This window comes from Tachypleus tridentatus, chromosome 12, assembly GCF_004210375.1.
Source record: "Tachypleus tridentatus isolate NWPU-2018 chromosome 12, ASM421037v1, whole genome shotgun sequence".
In the NCBI taxonomy this organism is placed as follows: Eukaryota; Metazoa; Arthropoda; class Merostomata; order Xiphosura; family Limulidae; genus Tachypleus; species Tachypleus tridentatus.
In genome coordinates this window covers 84,965,431-84,985,493 of record NC_134836.1, presented here as the reverse complement: position 1 = coordinate 84,985,493, position 20,063 = coordinate 84,965,431, and the positions used below count along the sequence as shown (strand labels likewise).

General features: G+C 33.4%; 1 protein-coding gene across 6 annotated transcripts in view; it reads right to left on the bottom strand.

Moving 5' to 3' along the window:
- Positions 1–20,063, bottom strand: part of LOC143233865 (rho GTPase-activating protein 12-like) — a 74,990-nt gene that overhangs the window by 38,477 nt on the left and 16,450 nt on the right. For 5 of the 6 annotated variants that reach the window (XM_076470685.1, XM_076470683.1, XM_076470684.1 and 2 more), the window contains 4 exons: positions 16,682–17,334; positions 10,671–10,868; positions 6,791–7,015; positions 2,793–2,888 (listed from right to left, as the gene is read on the bottom strand). In XM_076470685.1, the coding sequence (XP_076326800.1) occupies positions 2,793–2,888; positions 6,791–7,015; positions 10,671–10,868; positions 16,682–17,326 (1,164 nt within the window). In that variant the 5' untranslated portion in view covers positions 17,327–17,334. The remainder of the gene's footprint in view (positions 1–2,792; positions 2,889–6,790; positions 7,016–10,670; positions 10,869–16,681; positions 17,335–20,063) is intronic. The other variant, XM_076470686.1, reaches the window with a different exon arrangement.

The window sequence follows — 20,063 nt, the reverse complement described above, 5'->3', positions numbered from 1 at the left end:
CAGCTATAACTTGCATGAAGTAAACAATGTAAGTAAATGAGAAATTAAAAATTCTTTACTGTTTAAAAAAAGAATTTCACAGACACATAAATAACACCCTATTACAAACTTGTTAAATCAATGTATAATCATTAAAGCAAGACAATGAAATAAAATTTAAGTTCAAGTAAGTTACCTTCAAAATACAAATGTTCAAACTAACATTACCTTGTTCAATCAACAAAATTTAATTCTACCAAATTGCAAGTCACTGGGTAAAGAGACATTACATTGCAATAAAATGTTCAGAAAAAAATGAAAGAAGCTAATTTACATAATGCATATCCACCTTTTATGTGATCTGTTATAACATTACAACTCACCTATTCTGTTTTACTTCATGTGCAATCAGCAAAAACATTAAGTACAAGCAATTGCAAAAATATGTTATGATTTTCCACACAACTATACTAAGTTCTTGTTTCTAGTTTTTAAGTCTCAATGACAAAATTTATTACATTAATTTACCTCTGAATTCTAAAAGTTTAAATATACTGTTTTGTTCTAAAATCAAATAAAAACTAAATTATTCCCTAGGATACTTTATGATTACTAAAACATGTATTCATGTTTCTTTTCACAAGTTATTTCACTTTCTAGTTTAACATGGAGAACAACTAATCAATTTTCAACACCCTCATTCAATAACATGAACAGCTGTAAAATTATATATTGAAGTAACCTATGAATAAGAAACTCAATCAATGTTGAACACTTCCTAATCAAGCATTTCATACTTAAACAAATTTATCAACATTTTCTAACACTACTAAACATGATCAAGTTACCAGGATTCTTATTCAGTAACATGAACAGCTTAAATTTATCTATAACTAAACTGTTAAAAAAGTATAAAAGATCACTACTTCTAATTTTCAAGCTAGAAATTATTTTTATCATAATTTTACTGATTATATAGGATATTCTTATTTTCACAATTACAATCACTTGTCACAAGAAGTTATTTTTTTCTTTCAAGCAATTTTAGTCAAATGAAACAAAACACTAGTGTCATTACTGAAACTTATCAATGACAGATTTATATTTTCTGTATAATCTACAGAAAATGCCTTCAAAAGAGCCAAATATGTAGGTACTACAGATATAAAATTAATTAGCATCAGAAAAGAAACTCAATAAAGAGCATTTCTGGAAAGATAGCATTCTTCCTTTAGGACTAAATGGCAATTCCTACTCTTTCTGTTGATACTGCATGTTCTCAAACATCACATGTAAAAACCACAACAATGAAATCTATATTATCATACCAAGGAAACAAGGAAGGAATGATTGGGATAACATTACAACACTTGATTTTTGACACAGTGCAATTTCAAAGTAGATGTGACCATAATTCTGCCCATTCCAACTTCATGTTTTACTTTAGTACTCTTATTCCTAATTCCTAATTTTTTGTTCAGTTTTTTTTATCTTTGTCTCTATTTATTTTTTGCACTAATTATCAAGGGTAAACTGTACTTTGAGCCTATTCTTCTCATAACTTTTCTTAATGCTAAGTTCCAAGAGTGACTATGATCTAGGCAAAAACCTTTTCGTAGCTTTTAACAGAGCTATCTCTTGACATTTCATGGCTTTTGCCGACATCTTTACGAGTTTTTTTCTTTCATCTAGCCAGATTGGCAGCCTTTTATTTAGCTGAATTAATGGCTTAGGCTTGTGTTGCATATTCAACATCATCATTTCTAGCCTCATCTCTATTCCTGCAGTAATGAAGACCAAGGAATCAACATACAATATTTTTTGTTTCATTTCAAATACAACTTTAGATGTTAACAGATCACACTTAGTTTGAAAACAATGCAAGGGTACATTATACAACTTATTGTTCTTATTTTATATCCAGAGTGCTTAAGCAACTCCATGTCAGATTTCAGTGGTGGTAGCACACATCTTGGGCACCAACTGCTATGATAAAATGGCTTTGTTCAAAAGATTAGATTATAGTTAGAACCTATATCTAGAGAATCTACGTAGTCCATGGTTTTTATCTAGCTGATACAGCTGTCAGCTGATCATGTAGCATAGGAGCATAAGCAACTGTGCACTCATACATTACATCAGAGTGGTTTCTTAATTGGCAACTCACAGAGCATGCCTGTAATCATAAAATATGGCTACTAGTGTATTGTTAGCTTGTTAGTAATGTTGCAAAATATGTATTGCAAAAACTTAATACAAATTATAATGAAGTAAACACTCACCTTGAACACTGAGAATGAGTGAATGCCATTTTTAGGCACCTCACCTTGATAAACTTTCTTTCTATCCATTATTTGTAACTTAATTTTAAAAACATTCTTGGAATATGAAATGAACACAAAAGAAAAACTTCAAACAATTTTTTTTCTTTTTTGAGAAAAATAACAGAAAAAATTATATCTCATCCTACAATTACTGTATTACTCCAATTTTTAATGTAATAATACATTGTATTATTTACATTTTAAAAACATGGATTTAAATGTTAACCATATAAATGAAAAATAAGTGAGTATGCATTTCTAAGCATATTCAGTGGAAAAAAAAAAAAAAAAAGTAATACTTCCAGTGCATCACTAAGTGTATTCAAATCTATCAGTAATGAGTATCTTAAAACTATTATTTAGCAATACAAGTTAGTTCGTTATTATTTTCAGAATCAAACACCAATGAAGCAATATAACAAATATCCGAGATATACATACATTTATATCAAATGTAAAGACTAGCGTATTACCAGTTACTCTTCCTACCTCGGTTTTAGTGATATCAGGTAACTGCCAAAAAGAAATAGTTCCATTGGCTTCATAGAAATATGGTCTACCAGTATCATCCAGTGAGCTAAGCCACTAATAAAGAGCAAAGCAGAGAAGTTTTTAAAATCAAACACATGATAACACATTCAAATAATGTTTCTATCAATTCCTTTCACATACATAAGACTTCTTTTCAAGATCCTTATATTAGCAGAAACAACTTGAGCATAATACCACAATCACTAAACATAAAAGAAATGCATAGCTTTCAACCCTCAAATGAAGCTATTTACATTTTTGACACATACTTTATAAATACCCTCAATTCAACAAGACATGTAATATTACCAGTAATTTAATAAATTATAACATTACCACCACCAACAAAAACATATTACCCACAGTAGTTATTTAAAATTTCTATTATTCCCACCACTATCAGAAGACAATAGTGTTCCTAAAGGTTTTAAAAAGGAATAATTTTTTATATTCAGATATTAATCAAAACAAAGTTTTAGTTATTCAGACACTGTTAATGGAAAACAAGTATCTGATCTGAAAAATAAAACACTTAATACCAAACAAAGGTAAAATTTATTGATTAATAATAAAACACTAAAAACAATATTAAATGCCTAATCACTGTACAAAACAATACTTTTGACATTTCCTTTACATTAAAAAATACTTCACCTAGTAATAAACTGCTTAAAAAAGTTGTTGAAAATTTCCTAACATGTTCTTAATCCTACACATATAAGTTGGTCAAAGTGTGCATGTCACAATCTTTTTACAGTTATACTCAAAATTTAGTTAGACAACTTTATTATAAGTGCATGTCAAGAAGCTTAGTTAGCATCAAAATGTGGCTTATTAATTTAATAATTTTATATTACCTAAGTTCTAACATCTTAATTTCAAAAGTAACTATTTAAATACATTCTCAACCCTTATTTCTCTGTGTCAAATGATGAAAATCCAGTCTCAACAGATCATTTTTATTTATACTCTTCCATGGGTGTGAATGTCCACATTTAGAAACATATAATATAGATATAAATCTTTAAATTGTGACTGGTGTTTTATGGTGCAAAGCAACTAGGCTATCTTTGCCCTATAAATTCTGATCATCTTCCTTCACCGAGATATAAACAAATGTCACTAATTCTCTATGACATTCTCATTGGAAAATTTTTAAGCATTGTAACGATCAGCCTTTTCTTTAGAAGATTCCTTATACAATTATTTCATTTTGCTGCTTGTAAGTAGACATTTAATTTCAGTTTTATTATGTTTTTTGTTCTGAGCAATTGACAGAATTATTTTAAAACAATTTATAGTGACCAATATATCTGTGTTCTAAAATGAACATTTGAAAGGAGTATTAATGATTTTGTGGAAAACCAGCATAGTTTGCAAAAAAACTCATGCCATGGAAGTACACACTGAAGTACAAATTATTGAAATAGGCTTCAACTCTAATGTAAGTCCAAAATTTCTTCTCATTTAATAGTTTGTTTTTTTATTTACTGATATATGTTTAACAAAAATAACTACAGTGCAACAATTAGAAAATTAGGTTCCATAACAAAAGTAAATGAAAAAATTCAAGACCAGTATGAGCGAACTGTTATATGGTTGACACTTAATCTGTTGTTTATGCTATGTTCTACTGTTTTTGTTTATTGCCTGTCATGTTCTTAGAAAGTTTAAAGTGCAGTATAAAATAATAAAATTAAAAGCAAGGAGATGTGAAAAGGTTAGATGACTGAGGTTGTTAGGCTGAATAACAATAATCACCTGTTACAATCTGTAGTCATTCTAGAAAACAACACAAAAAAGACATTACTGTATTTCATATTTCTCAGGTTCAATGACAATTATTTCACAAGTGTTAGTATCTCTGCAGAAAACTCTTTTCAGAATTTGTGACAGAAAATGCTGTCAAGCTATTTGTGACTGTATTTTATATTTTGCAATCCTATTTATGGAATAAAAATAGTCAAAATACTGTCTAATTCTCAATGTCTCAAAAAGGAAGAATGGAGGAGATAATTGCATTTGGAAACAAATATGTTATTATAATAATAAGTACATATTACTTGCATTAATGTTTCTCTTACATCTAAATGAATGGCAAACATTTTAATGTTAAAAAATGTAATGTCAAAACCTCAAAACTCTATCTCAGTATATTAACATCTGCTGTGTTGGATAGTTCAAAATTTTATAAATGGCATTAGTATGTTTGTTAAAAATTAGTTTAGAATATTTTTTACTTTATTTTCATTATACAACATTTATCATTAACCTATGTTTCTCAAGTTTTGGCTTACTGGCTCTACACACAACTGGCTCTATTCACAATAATCTAGGTTTGTCGTTTTGTTTCTGACATCTGTACGGAGTAACACAAAGGCTATCTACATCACCCATCCTTAATTTTAAACTGATAAACTAGAAGGAAGGTAACTAGTTAATATATCTACTGCTAACTTTTGGGTAACTAACTGAATATTGGGATATGACCTTCACTCTTACAAAGCATTCATGGCTAGACATATCAATCAAAATAACAATCACAAAAATATCCAACTTATCAAAATTTCAAAAAACTCTACATGAGGGCTATATACGCTAGCTGTTCCTACTTTAGCAGTGTAAGACAAGACAAAAGGCAGCTTCTCATTACAACTCACTGCCAACTCTTGGGCTACTCTTTTAGCAATAAAGTATGGGATTGATCATAACATCATAACACTCTCATGGCAAAAAGAGCAAGAATATTTGGTATGAGGGGAATTCAAACTCACAACCATCAGAATATGAGTTGAGTACCTAACCACATGGGCATGCCAGGCCCATCATGTAACTGAAACATTGCAATTTAGATTTCAAATTATTTAACATTAATTGAAGTGTGTTCAGCTTAACAAATCAGGAACACAACTACAAAAATAATAAACTAATCAACACTAGTTTTTATGGTTATTATTATTATTACTATTTTCAATTTTTCCAATTGTCCTATGAAAATAACAGATTAATTATATCTTTTATATTTCCAATGAAAATGTTTTGTACCATTAATAAATTCAACACCTAGTTTTAGTTTCTAAGTGTGTGTGACTCCTATAAGTGTATTCTTTGTGTGATTCTAATTATTTTTTGTGTATATTACATGTAAACATTATAGCAAAATTCTTCAGACACATGATGCTAACATGTGATTGTTTAGTTAAAATCACCTTTTCTAGATGTTCATATAACTGAGTACAATAATAATGATAATTCAGTCCCAGAGCATGACAGCTCATGTATATTAAGGCTTTCTGTAAACAGCATATAGTTGATAATTGTAAACATCATGTAAGAAAAAAATATTAGTAACAGACATTTTTTTGTATTTACCTGGATTTGTTTTGAAGTAGTTTACTTTTGCCAGAGAAATACTACTTGGCCAAATGCATCCCATTTTTATAATGTAATTTAATAAAGTAGCAAGGCTTTTACTGTATAATGCAATGATAAACTAAAAACAAGGTTGTTCAATGCAAAAATATAGTTCCAATATGCATAACAGATAAAGCTAGTGGTCACTGGAAGATTGTTATGTGCAAAAAAATAAGAATTTTTAAATATAATACAGTAACAATCAAGAAGAATCATCACTATCACTTATCAAAATTTGATTTCACACACTTTAATGTTCATGTAAAGATCAGTCTTAAATATGTAATCATTTCTGAACATTTTCTTTTAGCAAATGCTTCAAATAACCTGAAAACCCATAAATATGGTATAAAATAATTTCTAAAATTTGATGCACTTTTCAAGTAGTTTTTGTTGAACTATATAACCAACCAAAATTTTGTATCCAAATAATATAACAATGACAATAAGAGTGATTCTAATTCAGAAAATTGGACAGATATAAGAATAAAAGAATATTTCAGAATTAAAACAACAGTAAAAAGCAGATACACGTAACCAACCTTGCTATGGGAAAGTTCATTAACATAACAAATATCTCCAGTTTCACTATCTATCCTCTGTAACCATCCAGGTGGCAGTTTAAATGAGTTTGAACCATCTTGTTTCAATAGAGAATTAGATGTTTGAAAATTATTTGAGGAAGTTTCTGAAGAACTAAGTTTATCAGTGCCATTATCATCATGCTGACATTCACGTGTCTGGAATGGCCTTGGACTTGTACGAGACTGTAATGGTATTGTGAGAACAATTATACTTTTCAGCAGCAAAGAAAAACTGAAATCAATTAAAATGGAAACATGAACGATTGAAGATATTTTGATGTGTGATTAAAAAATTAGAAATATTTCTGACAGTACAATCATCTTGTCCTCCAATTCACTAACACAAGTTCCAGTGAAAAATCTTCCATTTCTAGAAAAACTTAATCTCTGTAATAAACTTAGTGTTGCTAGAATACAAGAAAAAACTTTATTCCTAAATACATTTTGATTGTTTTCATTCATACAGTACTAAACAATCCATCCCTTACTCTTAATGTTTAAGGCAAATCAGATTATACAGTGAAATTCAATGATTTTACTAACAAAGTAAAAAAACAATCTTTAACAGAAGAGGCTACCTCAAGTCTTTATTATCTAGTGTTGTCTTGAAGACAGCTAATAAACCTCATGAATCATCCTTTTTAATCAGACTCAGGAGAAAACAAAGACCACATTCTTCTAGTTCTTACATATTATCCTAACAACATAAAACTTATGAACATAATCGTGGAAACTACAAAATATACACAAAAGAGCATACCACAAACAAAATGTTTAGAATGACACTTAAACCCCTACAGGAATACCACTTTTTTTTTTAATATATATACAGTGCATTAGTCACTAATAACAATACTCAGAATCCACCTGGTACTTAACATTGAACAACCGAAATGCATCACTTGCTAAAATGTGAACGATACCATTGAGATACAAGGATCTAAAGTTATCTTCCACACAAGAAAGTCATTCACTGTGTATATCCCAGTCTTATTTACAATATAACATGTAAATGTTGTGGACAAATCATTTTGAGGTTAAAATCTGTTAACATCTTAGAGACATCATTTTAGAGAAAACAAAAAACTACTCTCGAGGATACCATTTTAATAGTCTTGAGCTTGATAAGGCTGTTTCTCCATAATAAAGGTCAAGTATGGACCTACAAATATCAGAGAGAGAAAGACAAGCCTTGAAAATTCAACTAATTCATGAATTAGGTACTCTTCACATGTATCTTATGAATGTCTCTCCTATCTATAACTTTACCACACATACCTTGCTATAATGATCATTATCTACAGAGTCCAAATGCTATATGTATTTACTTTAACAAATATGTTTAGTACAATACTCATGCAATTTCATCTAGGATTTGCTGTAAGGGCAAAAAAACATCAATAGCTTACTGTTAGTTGTGAAAAATAGTAGTAGACCAAAATGTTTATTGTACTAGTAAGTACATCTCTCATCAGCAGTATTTAACCAACTGCATTTTTCTACTGACTTTCACTGCTAAAGTATTTTCTGTCACGAGTGCAACTTTAATAGTTAGTAGCCTATGCAATCACCTAAATTTCTTTATTAATTACTTTATTTTATTACTAGATATTAATTACTAACTAATTTATATCCTACATTTATATTCCTAGTCTATATCTTCAAGGAGACCCTAGACGAGTAGATAGCACACCAGTCTTTCTTTCACAAAGATCCAGGATCAGATCTCTTCCACAAAGCACCACAAACAGTCCTCCTCACAACATACCTGAAGGTGGCAGCAGATTAGCAGACAAAACATAAATTATTTAATAATTAATATTTAGTAGTAAGAAAGATAGAAACTAATTAATAATTAAATTTAGGTAATTGTATTGACTACTAACCATGACAATGATAAACATGTAATTACCACAATGTAATAAAGCATTTATGCAAGAAACAATATGTATATGAAAAAAGTCTTACAAGTAAAATTTTTTAACAAATTATCTTGAAAAATGTGCTGTCATCATAAACAATGACAGAAATGCTACAAAATGAACCAAGATATACTCTTCAAAACAAGAAACGCAAAAGGGATATTTTTGTTATTTTAAAGAGAAATATATTTAATAACGTTACAAGCTCAGAGTATGTGATGTTACACGTGTTAAAGCACTGATTGTCAGACCAAAATACAATAAAAGTTGTGTACTTTGAAAATGGAGGAAAACATCGGATTTTTTGCCAAAACGCATGCGTGTCCAATAAATTTGTTTGAGAGATCTGCATGTTCTGCAAGTGCAACGTGCAAAATCCCTATAAAAGTGACGGTTCTCGGTTTACACAGCTCAGTGTTAAGCCACCGACACGCAATACAGTTACGCCAAGACTGACTGAAGCACAATGCAACGGGTCGCTTGGAAGCAGGCAAATCTCGATCAGATGTTGCCAGAGCTGTGAATGTCCACCCAAACACCATCACAAGGCTATGGAATCGTCACCAACAACATGGATCAACTCGTGACCATCTACAATCTGGCAGACCTCGTGTGACCACGCCCACACAAAATCGCAACATCAGGTTACGTCACCTTCGAGATAGGACCACCACTGTGACTTCTACTGCCTCAACCATACCAGGGCTGCGTAGGATTTCCGATCAAACCGTACACAACTGTCTACGAGATTCTTAGGCCCCCATGTGCAACCCATCATGGTGAACATCAACGACATTTTTCAACATGACAACGCCCGTCCTCACATAGCCCGACTCACCACTGTCTTCTTGAGACACCACAACATCAACGTTCTTCCCTGGCCCTCCAGATCACCAGATTTAAACCCCATCAAACATCTTTGGGACGAGTTGGACCGACGTCTGCGACGGCGACAAGCTCAACTGCAGACTCTACCTCAGCTTGCAGCAGCTTTGCAGATTGAGTGGACAGCCATTCCACAGGATGTGATTCGTCATCTCATCGCTTCCATGGGCAGGAGATGCCAAGCAGTTATTGATGCTCATGGGGGGCATACTCGTTATTGACGTTGAGTGACGTTAAACTTCACCTAGTGAGTGTGGACTTCGCCTTTGTAGACTCTGGATGCTCAGCAGTGAATGTGCAAAGTTTCACACATGTCATACAGAACTACCCGGAATAAACTTGCTAACAATATGTCTCATATTTTGCCTTTTGCGTTTCTTTTTTTGAAGAGTATATTATTCTATGCATAAAAATTAGGGCTGTATTTGATTCTGGCTGTATTTTTCAAACAGCATGATTCTGGCAGTGAATTGTTTGTACTGAGAGTATCACACTTGGAAATAGAGAGAATTGTCTGCATTTTGGTTTCATGTTATGATTAATAGATTCAATTCCACTCTCTATAAATATGCATAGAATGAAATCATCCATTATAAAACGTTATGCCAAGAAGAAAGTTAACATGTTTAAAATATTATTAATTTCATACACGACAGTATTTAAATATAATTCAACAAATAATTGGTAAAAGTATAAGCATTTTTATATTATCAGCTTTGTTTAAAATAACATCTGGTGAATTCTCTGAAACATATTAAATGAAGAGACCACTTTATGTATTTTCAACATGTGCTTTAGTTATTTCATTCCATTTTCACTACTGAAACTAATACTTTTAAATACTAGTTTCAAATACAGAAAGTTATGAAAAACACTAACTGGGTTGCAATGAAGTTTGCTTATCAATAAACTTTACTTAAAAGTAAAAGATAAATATATTCTGCTTACTCCAACAAATAACTGTTTTTTCTTGATTTTTACACATTTAGTTTAAGTTGATTCAGTAATAAATTAAGGGTATGTAATTTTACCTGATCTGCTAAGAAGGAAAACTGTTCAGGAATTTCCCAAGACTTAGCTCTGGTGATTCTGTTGTAATAAAATAACCTGCCCGTTTCATCTTCGTACTCAGCCCAGTGGTCCAAAAGAATTCGACGAAGGTGATCCTTTGGCCCTGGAAAAGGTGGTGTTGCCTGAGCTAAAGTTGCTAAATTAGCATAAATAGGATCCTGAAATGTATGGAAAAAATATTAGAAGTGAGAGCAACATGTATATGAAAAATAAATATGCAGTCAAAACTAAAATAGATAAAATATATTAAGTGGACAAAATCTGATGTTCAAAAGTAGCAGTGCAAGATGTGAATCAGAACAAGAATAAATACAGCATTTTGAATTACATTTTTAGCTTCATAAAGTTACAATTTTCCAATACTGAAAGCGCATTTAACAGGTACTTCCTGCCACTCACAAAATTAACTGTTCTTATCCTATTCTACCCGCTATATGCAATTTGTTTCTTCACACATGCTACAAGCCTTCTGTTGCCCCTAATGGAATTCAACAATTTCAACATATCTCTCATTTGAACCATGTGTAACTTCTTCACCAATAGGAGCATGATGTATGATGCACGTTTGGCAGAAGATGTAAGCACCATAGTCCATGTATAGAACAGCCACAGCAGTGATAGCACCACAACAGATGAACTTAGCTGTGGCGTCAGCAAGCTTGTTCCCGTGAATACCAACGTGGCCTGGTATCCATAAGAACTGGATAGAAGTAGATGTTAAAGAAAAATGTGCCAATTGGTTTTGAATATCAGTGAGAACTAACCTGAAGCAATTCCAGGGCCACTAGAGAGCTAATCAAGTCAGTATAAACAGTACAATTTGAGTACTGATTAGCTTCTATGTGATCCAGGGCAAGAGAAATGGTGTAAAGTTCAGCAGTGAACACAGAAGCTGTAGAGGGGATTATGTGCATAACCACCAAACCACAACAAGCCATAGCAAAGCCCACAGAGTCGCCTCATTTTGAACCATCCGTATAAATGGGAATGAAAGGATGGTTTGATAGATGTTCAGCAAATAGAAGACGGCACTTCCAATTAAGAGTATCTGCTTTTCTTAGACGACTTAAAGAAAGGTCACATTTGGAGATGGTAATAAGCCATGATGGGATGGGCTGACCAGTGGATACAACAGTGTCATCCAAGGACAAACCTAATTCATCCAACTAAGCCTGGATATGAAGGCCAAAAGGAACAATAGCAGATCATCTGTTCTGAAAAAGCATGGTCCACTGAAAAAGGAAAATACAACCCGAGGTGAGATGCTATGGCAAGGATCAAATTTTGAAGCATACAGTAAAGATAGTTGCAAATGGCAGAGATATAGGGGAGGTTCATGAGACTATGTACAAACTCTGGACTGGGGAAGTACAGAAAGATCCCATGCAAAGCCGAAGCCCCTGACGATGAACGTGGTGAAATATCTTGAAGGCTGAGGTCTTGGCAGAGACCCATAGTTCAGTTTTGATCAAATGAGAGCATGATTTATTTTTAGCACAGAACATCAATTTGCTTCCCAAGAAGTGGAAGAGAAGATACAGAAAATGTTCAGTGCCCTTGTGCACTTAACTCATAGCTGCTTGATGTGTGATATAAAGGTCATCTTACAGTCAAAGATAAGCCCCAAGAACCTTGCCTCATGAACCATGGAAAGCACAGCTTCACCAACATAAGGTTCAGGGTCAGGATGAATACCCCATTGGCAGTAAAAGTGCAGGCAAACAATTTTAAAGAAAGAAAAGTTAAAACCATTTGCTGTGGTTCACTTCAGTAAACAATTGAGGGCAATCTGTAGCTGCTCCTCAAAAAACTTCATGTTTGACAACTAGCATATGATGTGGTTGTCGTCAATATATAGCCCATTTGCAACAGTAAGAGGGAGTTGTCCAGTGATGGCATTAATCTTTATACTAAAAAGTGACACTCAAGACACAGCCCTGAGGGACTCCAAGTTCCTTTAAGAAAGAACAGGAAAGTATTGAACCCACACGAACTTAGAATCACCTGCCCATTACAAAATTTTCAATAAAAATGGGCAAATGACCACAAAACCCAAATAAATGGAGGTCTCACAAAATGCCTTACCATAGTATCATAAGCCTTCTCAAGGTCAAAGAATACTGATACAAGATGCTGTCACTTGAGAAAGGCTTCTCTGATCAACGTTTCAAGAAGTATCAGGTGGTCCATGGTAGAGTGCCTTTGTCAGAACCCACAATGGGTGGGTGAGAGGAGGTTGTTTGATTTGAGGCACCAAATAAGAAAAGCATTAATCATCCTCTCTGTATTACTGAGACAGCTCATCAAAGCAACTAGATGGTAGTTTGAAGGAATCATGGGATACTTCCCAGGATCAGAGAAAGGTAGGACAACAGCCTGGCACCACACATCAGGAAAAAGATTCTCCTACCAGACACTTTAAAAACAACCAGACAAATAGCAAGAGAGGCAGGAAAGAGGTGGTGCAGCATCTCATAGTGTATATCATCAGGTACAACTAACGTACTGCCAGACCGTTGAAGAGCCAGCTTGAGTTCCATCAGCGTAAAGGAGAAATTATAGTCATGGAGACAATCAGCCTGAAAGGAATGAGGTGATCTTTCTGCCTGAGTCTTGATAGGTAAGAAAGTGGAGGAATAAACAGAAGTGCCAGATACCCAGCATGAGCTTTCACCAAGAGTATCGATGATGCTATATGCATCAGCAACTTCCTGGCCATTGGAGATCAAGATCAGTGGGGGTGGAATAACACTGCCCACTGACCTTCTGAATCTTATCCCATATGACTTTAGAACTGGCGGTAGAAGAGATGTTGGTTGTGAATTTAATCCAAGATTCCTTCTGGCTTTAATGTCTCATATGCTGAGCATGTGCATGGGCCCACTAAAAAGAGATGCGATTCAAAAGTGTGGGATAACTACAAAAAGTATCCCAAGCTTGTTTCTGAGCCTTCTGTGTCATGTGGAAGGTAGAATTCCACCAAGGACAAGGATACCATGGAAAACAGTCATAGTATTTTACGGAATACATTAAGCAGCTGCCTGAATAATATCGTCAGTAATTGCTGCCATGCAGTCGTCTATCGACTGCTCGCAGACAATGGCAGGATCAAATTCTGCAAGAGTAGTAAAAGAGGGTTAGTTGGCTAAGTCCAGCTTCCACCAGGGCACGTGTGTCTGACAGAATCAATCACAGCCAGTCTCTCTCAAAATGATAGGAAAATGATCACTGCCCTATAGGTTACTGTCAAGCCTCCATGAAAATTGGGAGAATAGTGAAGGGGAGATAAATAGCAGCAAAAGACTGACTAGGTGCATGAAAATAAGTATAAAAACCAGTATTGAAGAGAGAATGGTTGTGATCTGAGAGTATATGCTCTACATAGCTATCCCTCCCATCAATATCAGCATCTCCTCAGAGGGTATTATGTCCATTAAAGTCCCCCAAATTTATAAAAGGAGACTGCAACTGTTCAATGAGAGCATCAAGATATATTTTATCATAGGTCTTTCCAGGAGACAGATAGAGAGAATAAACAGCGATGGTACGACTTAAGGAAACACGGATAGCTACAGCCTCTAAGGGTGTGTTGAGTGGCAAAGACAAGATGGGCACATGCTAATCAACTAGCAATGCCACCCTTCCATGCACTCATCCATCACACAACTTATTTCTGTACAAAGAAAACTGCCAAAAGTGACTTTATTAGCAGGTTTCAGAAATGTTTCCTGTAAGAAAAAGCACAGGATGGTAAGAATCAATCAGTGCTTTGATGCTGTGCAGATTAGAACATAAACCTCGACATTTCCACTGTATCATAGTGGCCATTTTTGCTATGTACAGGTAAACTGGGTGAAAAGCCCTTCTGTTTTTGACCACGTCTCTTTTCTTTATTTCCATTATTAGAAGGAGGTCTGCCAACCTCTACTGATCCTATGCTGGGTCAATTGGGCAGATCTCTGTCATTGGAAGATTCTAGCAACTGAAGGCATGAACAAATGATTGTTCTACATCTCATGGCTAGAGAAGATGGACCTAAGGAGACACTTGAAACCAGAACCAAAGGAAGTTGATCTGGGGATGTGCTGGAAGGAATGGTAGGGACAGAGATGGGTGTTGACATTGATTCAACTTTTAAACCATGGAGAGCATTTTGAGAATAATTCTTTTGGAAGCAAAGAGAGATTTGACTCCACTCTTACTATAGCAGTGGAATGAAGTGCAACAGCATACATCCAAGATGGAGTGGTGGACAGTAACTTTCAAGTCTCAAGGTAAAAAATGTTGTGAACCATTTTCAAATGCTGTACCTCTTTTTCTTCCACCCACCTAGAGCATGAATAAAAGATAAACAATTAACACAACAAGGGTCTATTTCACACACACAGGCATCATGTTTCTTGCCACCACAACAAGCACATGTCAAGGAACCACGACATGATGTCTTTGAGCGACCAAATCTCTGATACTGAAAACATCTGAGAAGGTGTGAAATATATGGCCATACCTTGCAATTTAGGTAACCTGTGTTGATGGTGGCAGGTGAACATGGTGATGTAAGCATCAAAATTAGAACACTGGTCAGCATCATAATTTCATCTTTGTGAGCAAAGATATGCCTCACTACAGAAACTCCTTGGGTGAGGAAACAGTGAGGATCTCCGACTCTGAGATGTTCTTCAAATCCCTCTCAACACTAACTCCTTGTGAAAAATTCACAAGTAGCATGGGAAATAACCTCAGTGGGTATATCCCCAATGGTCTTCAAATGCTAGAGGAGTTCACTGTATTTAGGACTGGATGTTTCCACCAATATGTCACCAGAATGAAGCTTTTTGACTGACTCAGGAGAGCCAGCAAGCCACTATAGCCCCTTCTGAATATAAAGGGGAGACATTTGCCCTAAAGAAAATGCAGTATCAGAAAATGAGGTACAAGTGTTGAAGGGTCAGATTCTTCAAGATGTGGTCATTTACCTATGGTCTGTTTTTCACTTTTATTTTTATTTGAAAAATCTGTAATAAAAAAAGAATATTTTGGTGTCCACTGACCCCACTCACCACGAAACCCTAAGAAGGAACGCACAAAAATGCCAAACAAGGACACTGTTGCAATACTAGGGTTTTGTGAGCACTATACCCAAACACCAGCATCATATGCAATGTCTACAACACATTCTGAGAACATCCAACACTGGTACTTGGTTGATCCCAGCCCAAGTGAAAAAGCCAATTAACCCTGGGGGGACCACCCTACAAATTATAATTGTTTGTCCATCAAGAAATAAGTGCATGTTTCTGAATATGCACTTAATTCAGAACTACACTAATTCTTATTAAGAATTACTCTAGTCATGGAAAGAGAAGTAGTGGTGTAGCAAATTATAAAATTTTGAGTGGTTCTAGCATTATGATGTATGAGCCAAAGATTACAGCTCTACAGAGTAAGTTACCTGGAGCTAAAAAAATAAATGCCATATGTGATCTATTTGTGTGAAAAAACCTTTATAAGATTCTAACTGAGTGCATCTGAATGCTATATACACTTCAGAAGCATAAAAATTTATAACATTGTTCTACAGCAACTAATTGCACAAGGTATTAATTAAAACATAAAATATTCTGTACTGCTTCAGAAAGCAAAACTTTTGAAATATGCAAGTAGCTGGTTTTCATCAAGCATCTTCACTAGAATTTCAAATATTGATTTTTGAAGCACTTCATATTCAATCAAGAATACAAGTGCTTCATTTTACTTCAATATGATGGGAGTTCAGTATCCAAATTTATGTACGCCATCCCATTTTATGAATGTATTTTTACACAATAAAATATTCTAACTATATCCATGTTAAACATAAATCAGAAAATAAAATTTCTTCACATAAAATCTGCTAAGTTACTTCCAAATAATATCAAAGAAATTATACATTAAATTCTTGACTTTCTTTCTTCTCGTGTTCAAATCTTACCTCCGAATCCTCAAGCAAACTGTCCTGACTACTTAATGATTCACTTTTTCCCTGAGAAAAACCAGATACCTGATCAGCTATATTTGTTTCTCCATCTTCAACAAAAATGTCTTTTCCAAGTTTGCCTTTATCAACAGATTTTATTCCCATCATTTTGTTTTCACTTGTACTTAAAGGACAGTTAGTCTTAACACTAGTACTGTTTGCAAGTTTTAAAGATAAGACTCCACTCTGAACGAAACCTTTTTCTGTTAATGCAGTCTCCAACTCTAATTCACATTCATTTCTAGAATCTTCTAGACTTTTCAACTTAACTTTTGTATCTATAGTTTCAGACATGACTTCTGATGCCTGATTATTTGTGTTATCATCTTCACTTAGAAAGTTAGAGTTGTTGTCAGTATCAATACTGCTGCAATTATCTTGATTTTCATAGGTTATTTTCAAATAATTTGAAGGAGCATGGAAGGACTGATTTGTTCCATCACTAATCAACCACCAATCTTTGTTTGTTTTCTCAAGAAGTTGATACTCTTTCCCTTTCTTCAAATGAATGAAGAATCCTTTGTCTGTACTGTAACTGAAGTCATAGAGTGCTTGGACACAAACATTTTTAAGACGTGGCATGATGAAGGCATTACTCATTCAAACTACTGTAATAAAAAATAAAATCAGAAAAATTACTAATAAACATTTCTAATAACATATTTCTAATAATAATAAGTTTCTAAATAAAAAGAAAGGAATCAAGAGGCTATAATCAATCATTCTGATGTAAAGTGTAAAAGAGCATCATAAATCAACATAAATTCATCAAACAATACAACTAACTGAAAAAAAACAACCTGAAAGTGGTTGTGAACCAAATACAAATATGTGGAAAATGATATTTAACAAATCATTATCAAAACTATTGGTTCAATCTTTATTTACTTCTTAGAATTTGAAAAACAAAAGTAAAACATACAAAATATACTCCAAACAGCAATATTAACCACTGCATTCAAATGAGCCAGAATTAGTTCAGCACTTGGATGTGTCTTCCAACATTTATCTTGTTTGTTTTTAAACCACAACTACATTGGAATATCTGCTGCAGGGAAATGAACCCCAGATTTGGTATTGTAAGTCCTTAACCCTACCACTAACAAACTGTGGGACAACACATATTTATCACACCCAAATAAACCACTCTAAGTACTTTATTTTCTAACAATATAACTATGGCACAAATGTTGTTATCTGGCATATTCACATCTAGATTGTCTTAGTAACCAGAAATTTCAATATTTCTACCTACAAATGCTCACTGCAGACTCTCAGTTAACAGTTTTGCTGCTTTCCGATGAGAGACAATTAATTTTTGGTAAACGTTTACGTCTCTATCTTTAAATTAAAGATTTATGGTATGACTACAATTTGTATGTTTTAAATAGTCATTAATAACTAGTTATATACATAGCGATCACAGAAAAGAAATGGTATCCATTAACACTGCTATCAGTATACCACGTAGCTAACAATACTTAAGTGGTTGGTGGCAATAATATACACTGATAAATCTTCTAACGATCAGTTTCTGTATTCCAAAAACGCTGTGTAGCAGCGTCACTAGACTGAAAGGAACTGACACTCCCTCCCTCCCTCCCCCACATGTATGTTGAACCAGTTTTAAAATTTGAATTAGTTTCTTGAATGCTGTCAATTTGTTTTACATTTACAAATGAACTTTTAAACAGCAAAACGTCGGGTAAAGTGACCACAATAAAGTCATTATAACTTTTTTCTTAATTGTGGGGAGAACAAAAGAAATTGGGGGTTAATTGCCTTAGCGTATTTATTCAATACAACTTTACAAAGTTATTTACGAGCTCTGTATCAAGAGAAAAATAATGTAAATATGAGCATTATATTATTCGACAACGTAAAACACATTCATTATAATTGAAAATGCATACAGACAGCTAATATAAAGCACCATCTATTGTACATTTTTCTGTTTATTGCATGAATGTTCTTTCATCCTCAAGAGTATTTTAACAGACTTCATTTTTTGACATTGGCCTAAGTCAGGCACAACCGAATTGTAAAGAAAAGATAAACCAACAATCGACAGAACAAATGTTTCAATCACATGCACACTAATGATCACCTAGATTAAGTAACAACAGTTAAACTCAATATTAGAAACAAAAATCTTCGTAAATAAAATTAAAAAAAAGCGCCTTCATACTTTTAGTCAGTATAAGGTATCCAATTAAAAAAGTAAAATACTATTAAAATATTTTATAATATTTTTCTGCCGCATTTGTTCGAGCCAATCATCAGACAGAATGAAAATGAACAAAACAGTATTTATACTATAGAAAAACCTAGAAGCAACAATACAAGGAACATGCCATTTTAAATTAACATTCTGTTGAAACACTATCGATAAATAAGCGGGTGAGTGTAATTAAAATATTTAAAAAACAAAACAATATAGAACACACAAGAAGTTATAACAGTTAATCCAAGTCATTTAAAGAAAAATTTCGGTGTCTGATTATTTCCAGCACTTCTCTTACATTCAATTAAGTTCAGTGTGTTCGCACAGAGAACAAAATAAACCAGTCTCAACTCACAGAATGCAATGAATATAGTCAATAGCATGTTCTACTACAAATGCTACAAAAGTGTAATTTTTGTTTGTTTTTTCTACTGCATTTATGTAGTAATTACAAAGATAATTTCTACATGCATTGTCACAGTAGATAAAAAAAAAAACTTATAAAAGCAGATCAGTAGATTCAACTATCTAGTCAGCTGAATAACATAAGATGATAAATATGATCATGAAATAAAATGGAAACATGAATGGCAAAGATGCATTTATGAATATAAAAAATATACTGACAAATAGTAAAATTCCTATGAGGGTCAAAGTAAAAAGTTCTGGATTGTTATTTTATACTCTTTCTCAAGCATGCATCAGATTGTTGGATAATATTGCTGATTATGAAAAAGAATTGCAGCAATTTATTTATAGTTATAATGGTGCATCTTGAAGCTATTTTGGACAAATCACACCTCAAATGAGGGTATTCTGTCAAGAGCAAGTTGTAGGGAGAAATCCTTGACTAACATCAGAGAAATACAGTTGGGCTTTCTCAGATATGTTATGCGAAAAGAAGAAACTGAAAGTTTGATTGCAACTGAAATAACTGAAGAAAGGGAATAACGAGGAAAATAGAGAGTAACATCAAGACTATCTAAATGAATGAACATATCGATAATGAAAATTCTTTGTGTCTCAAGAAGAAGCGATCTGTGGAAGACCATGGTCATCAATATCCTGTTCGGATATGATATATATAGAAAGAGAGACTACAATTGTGTTCAA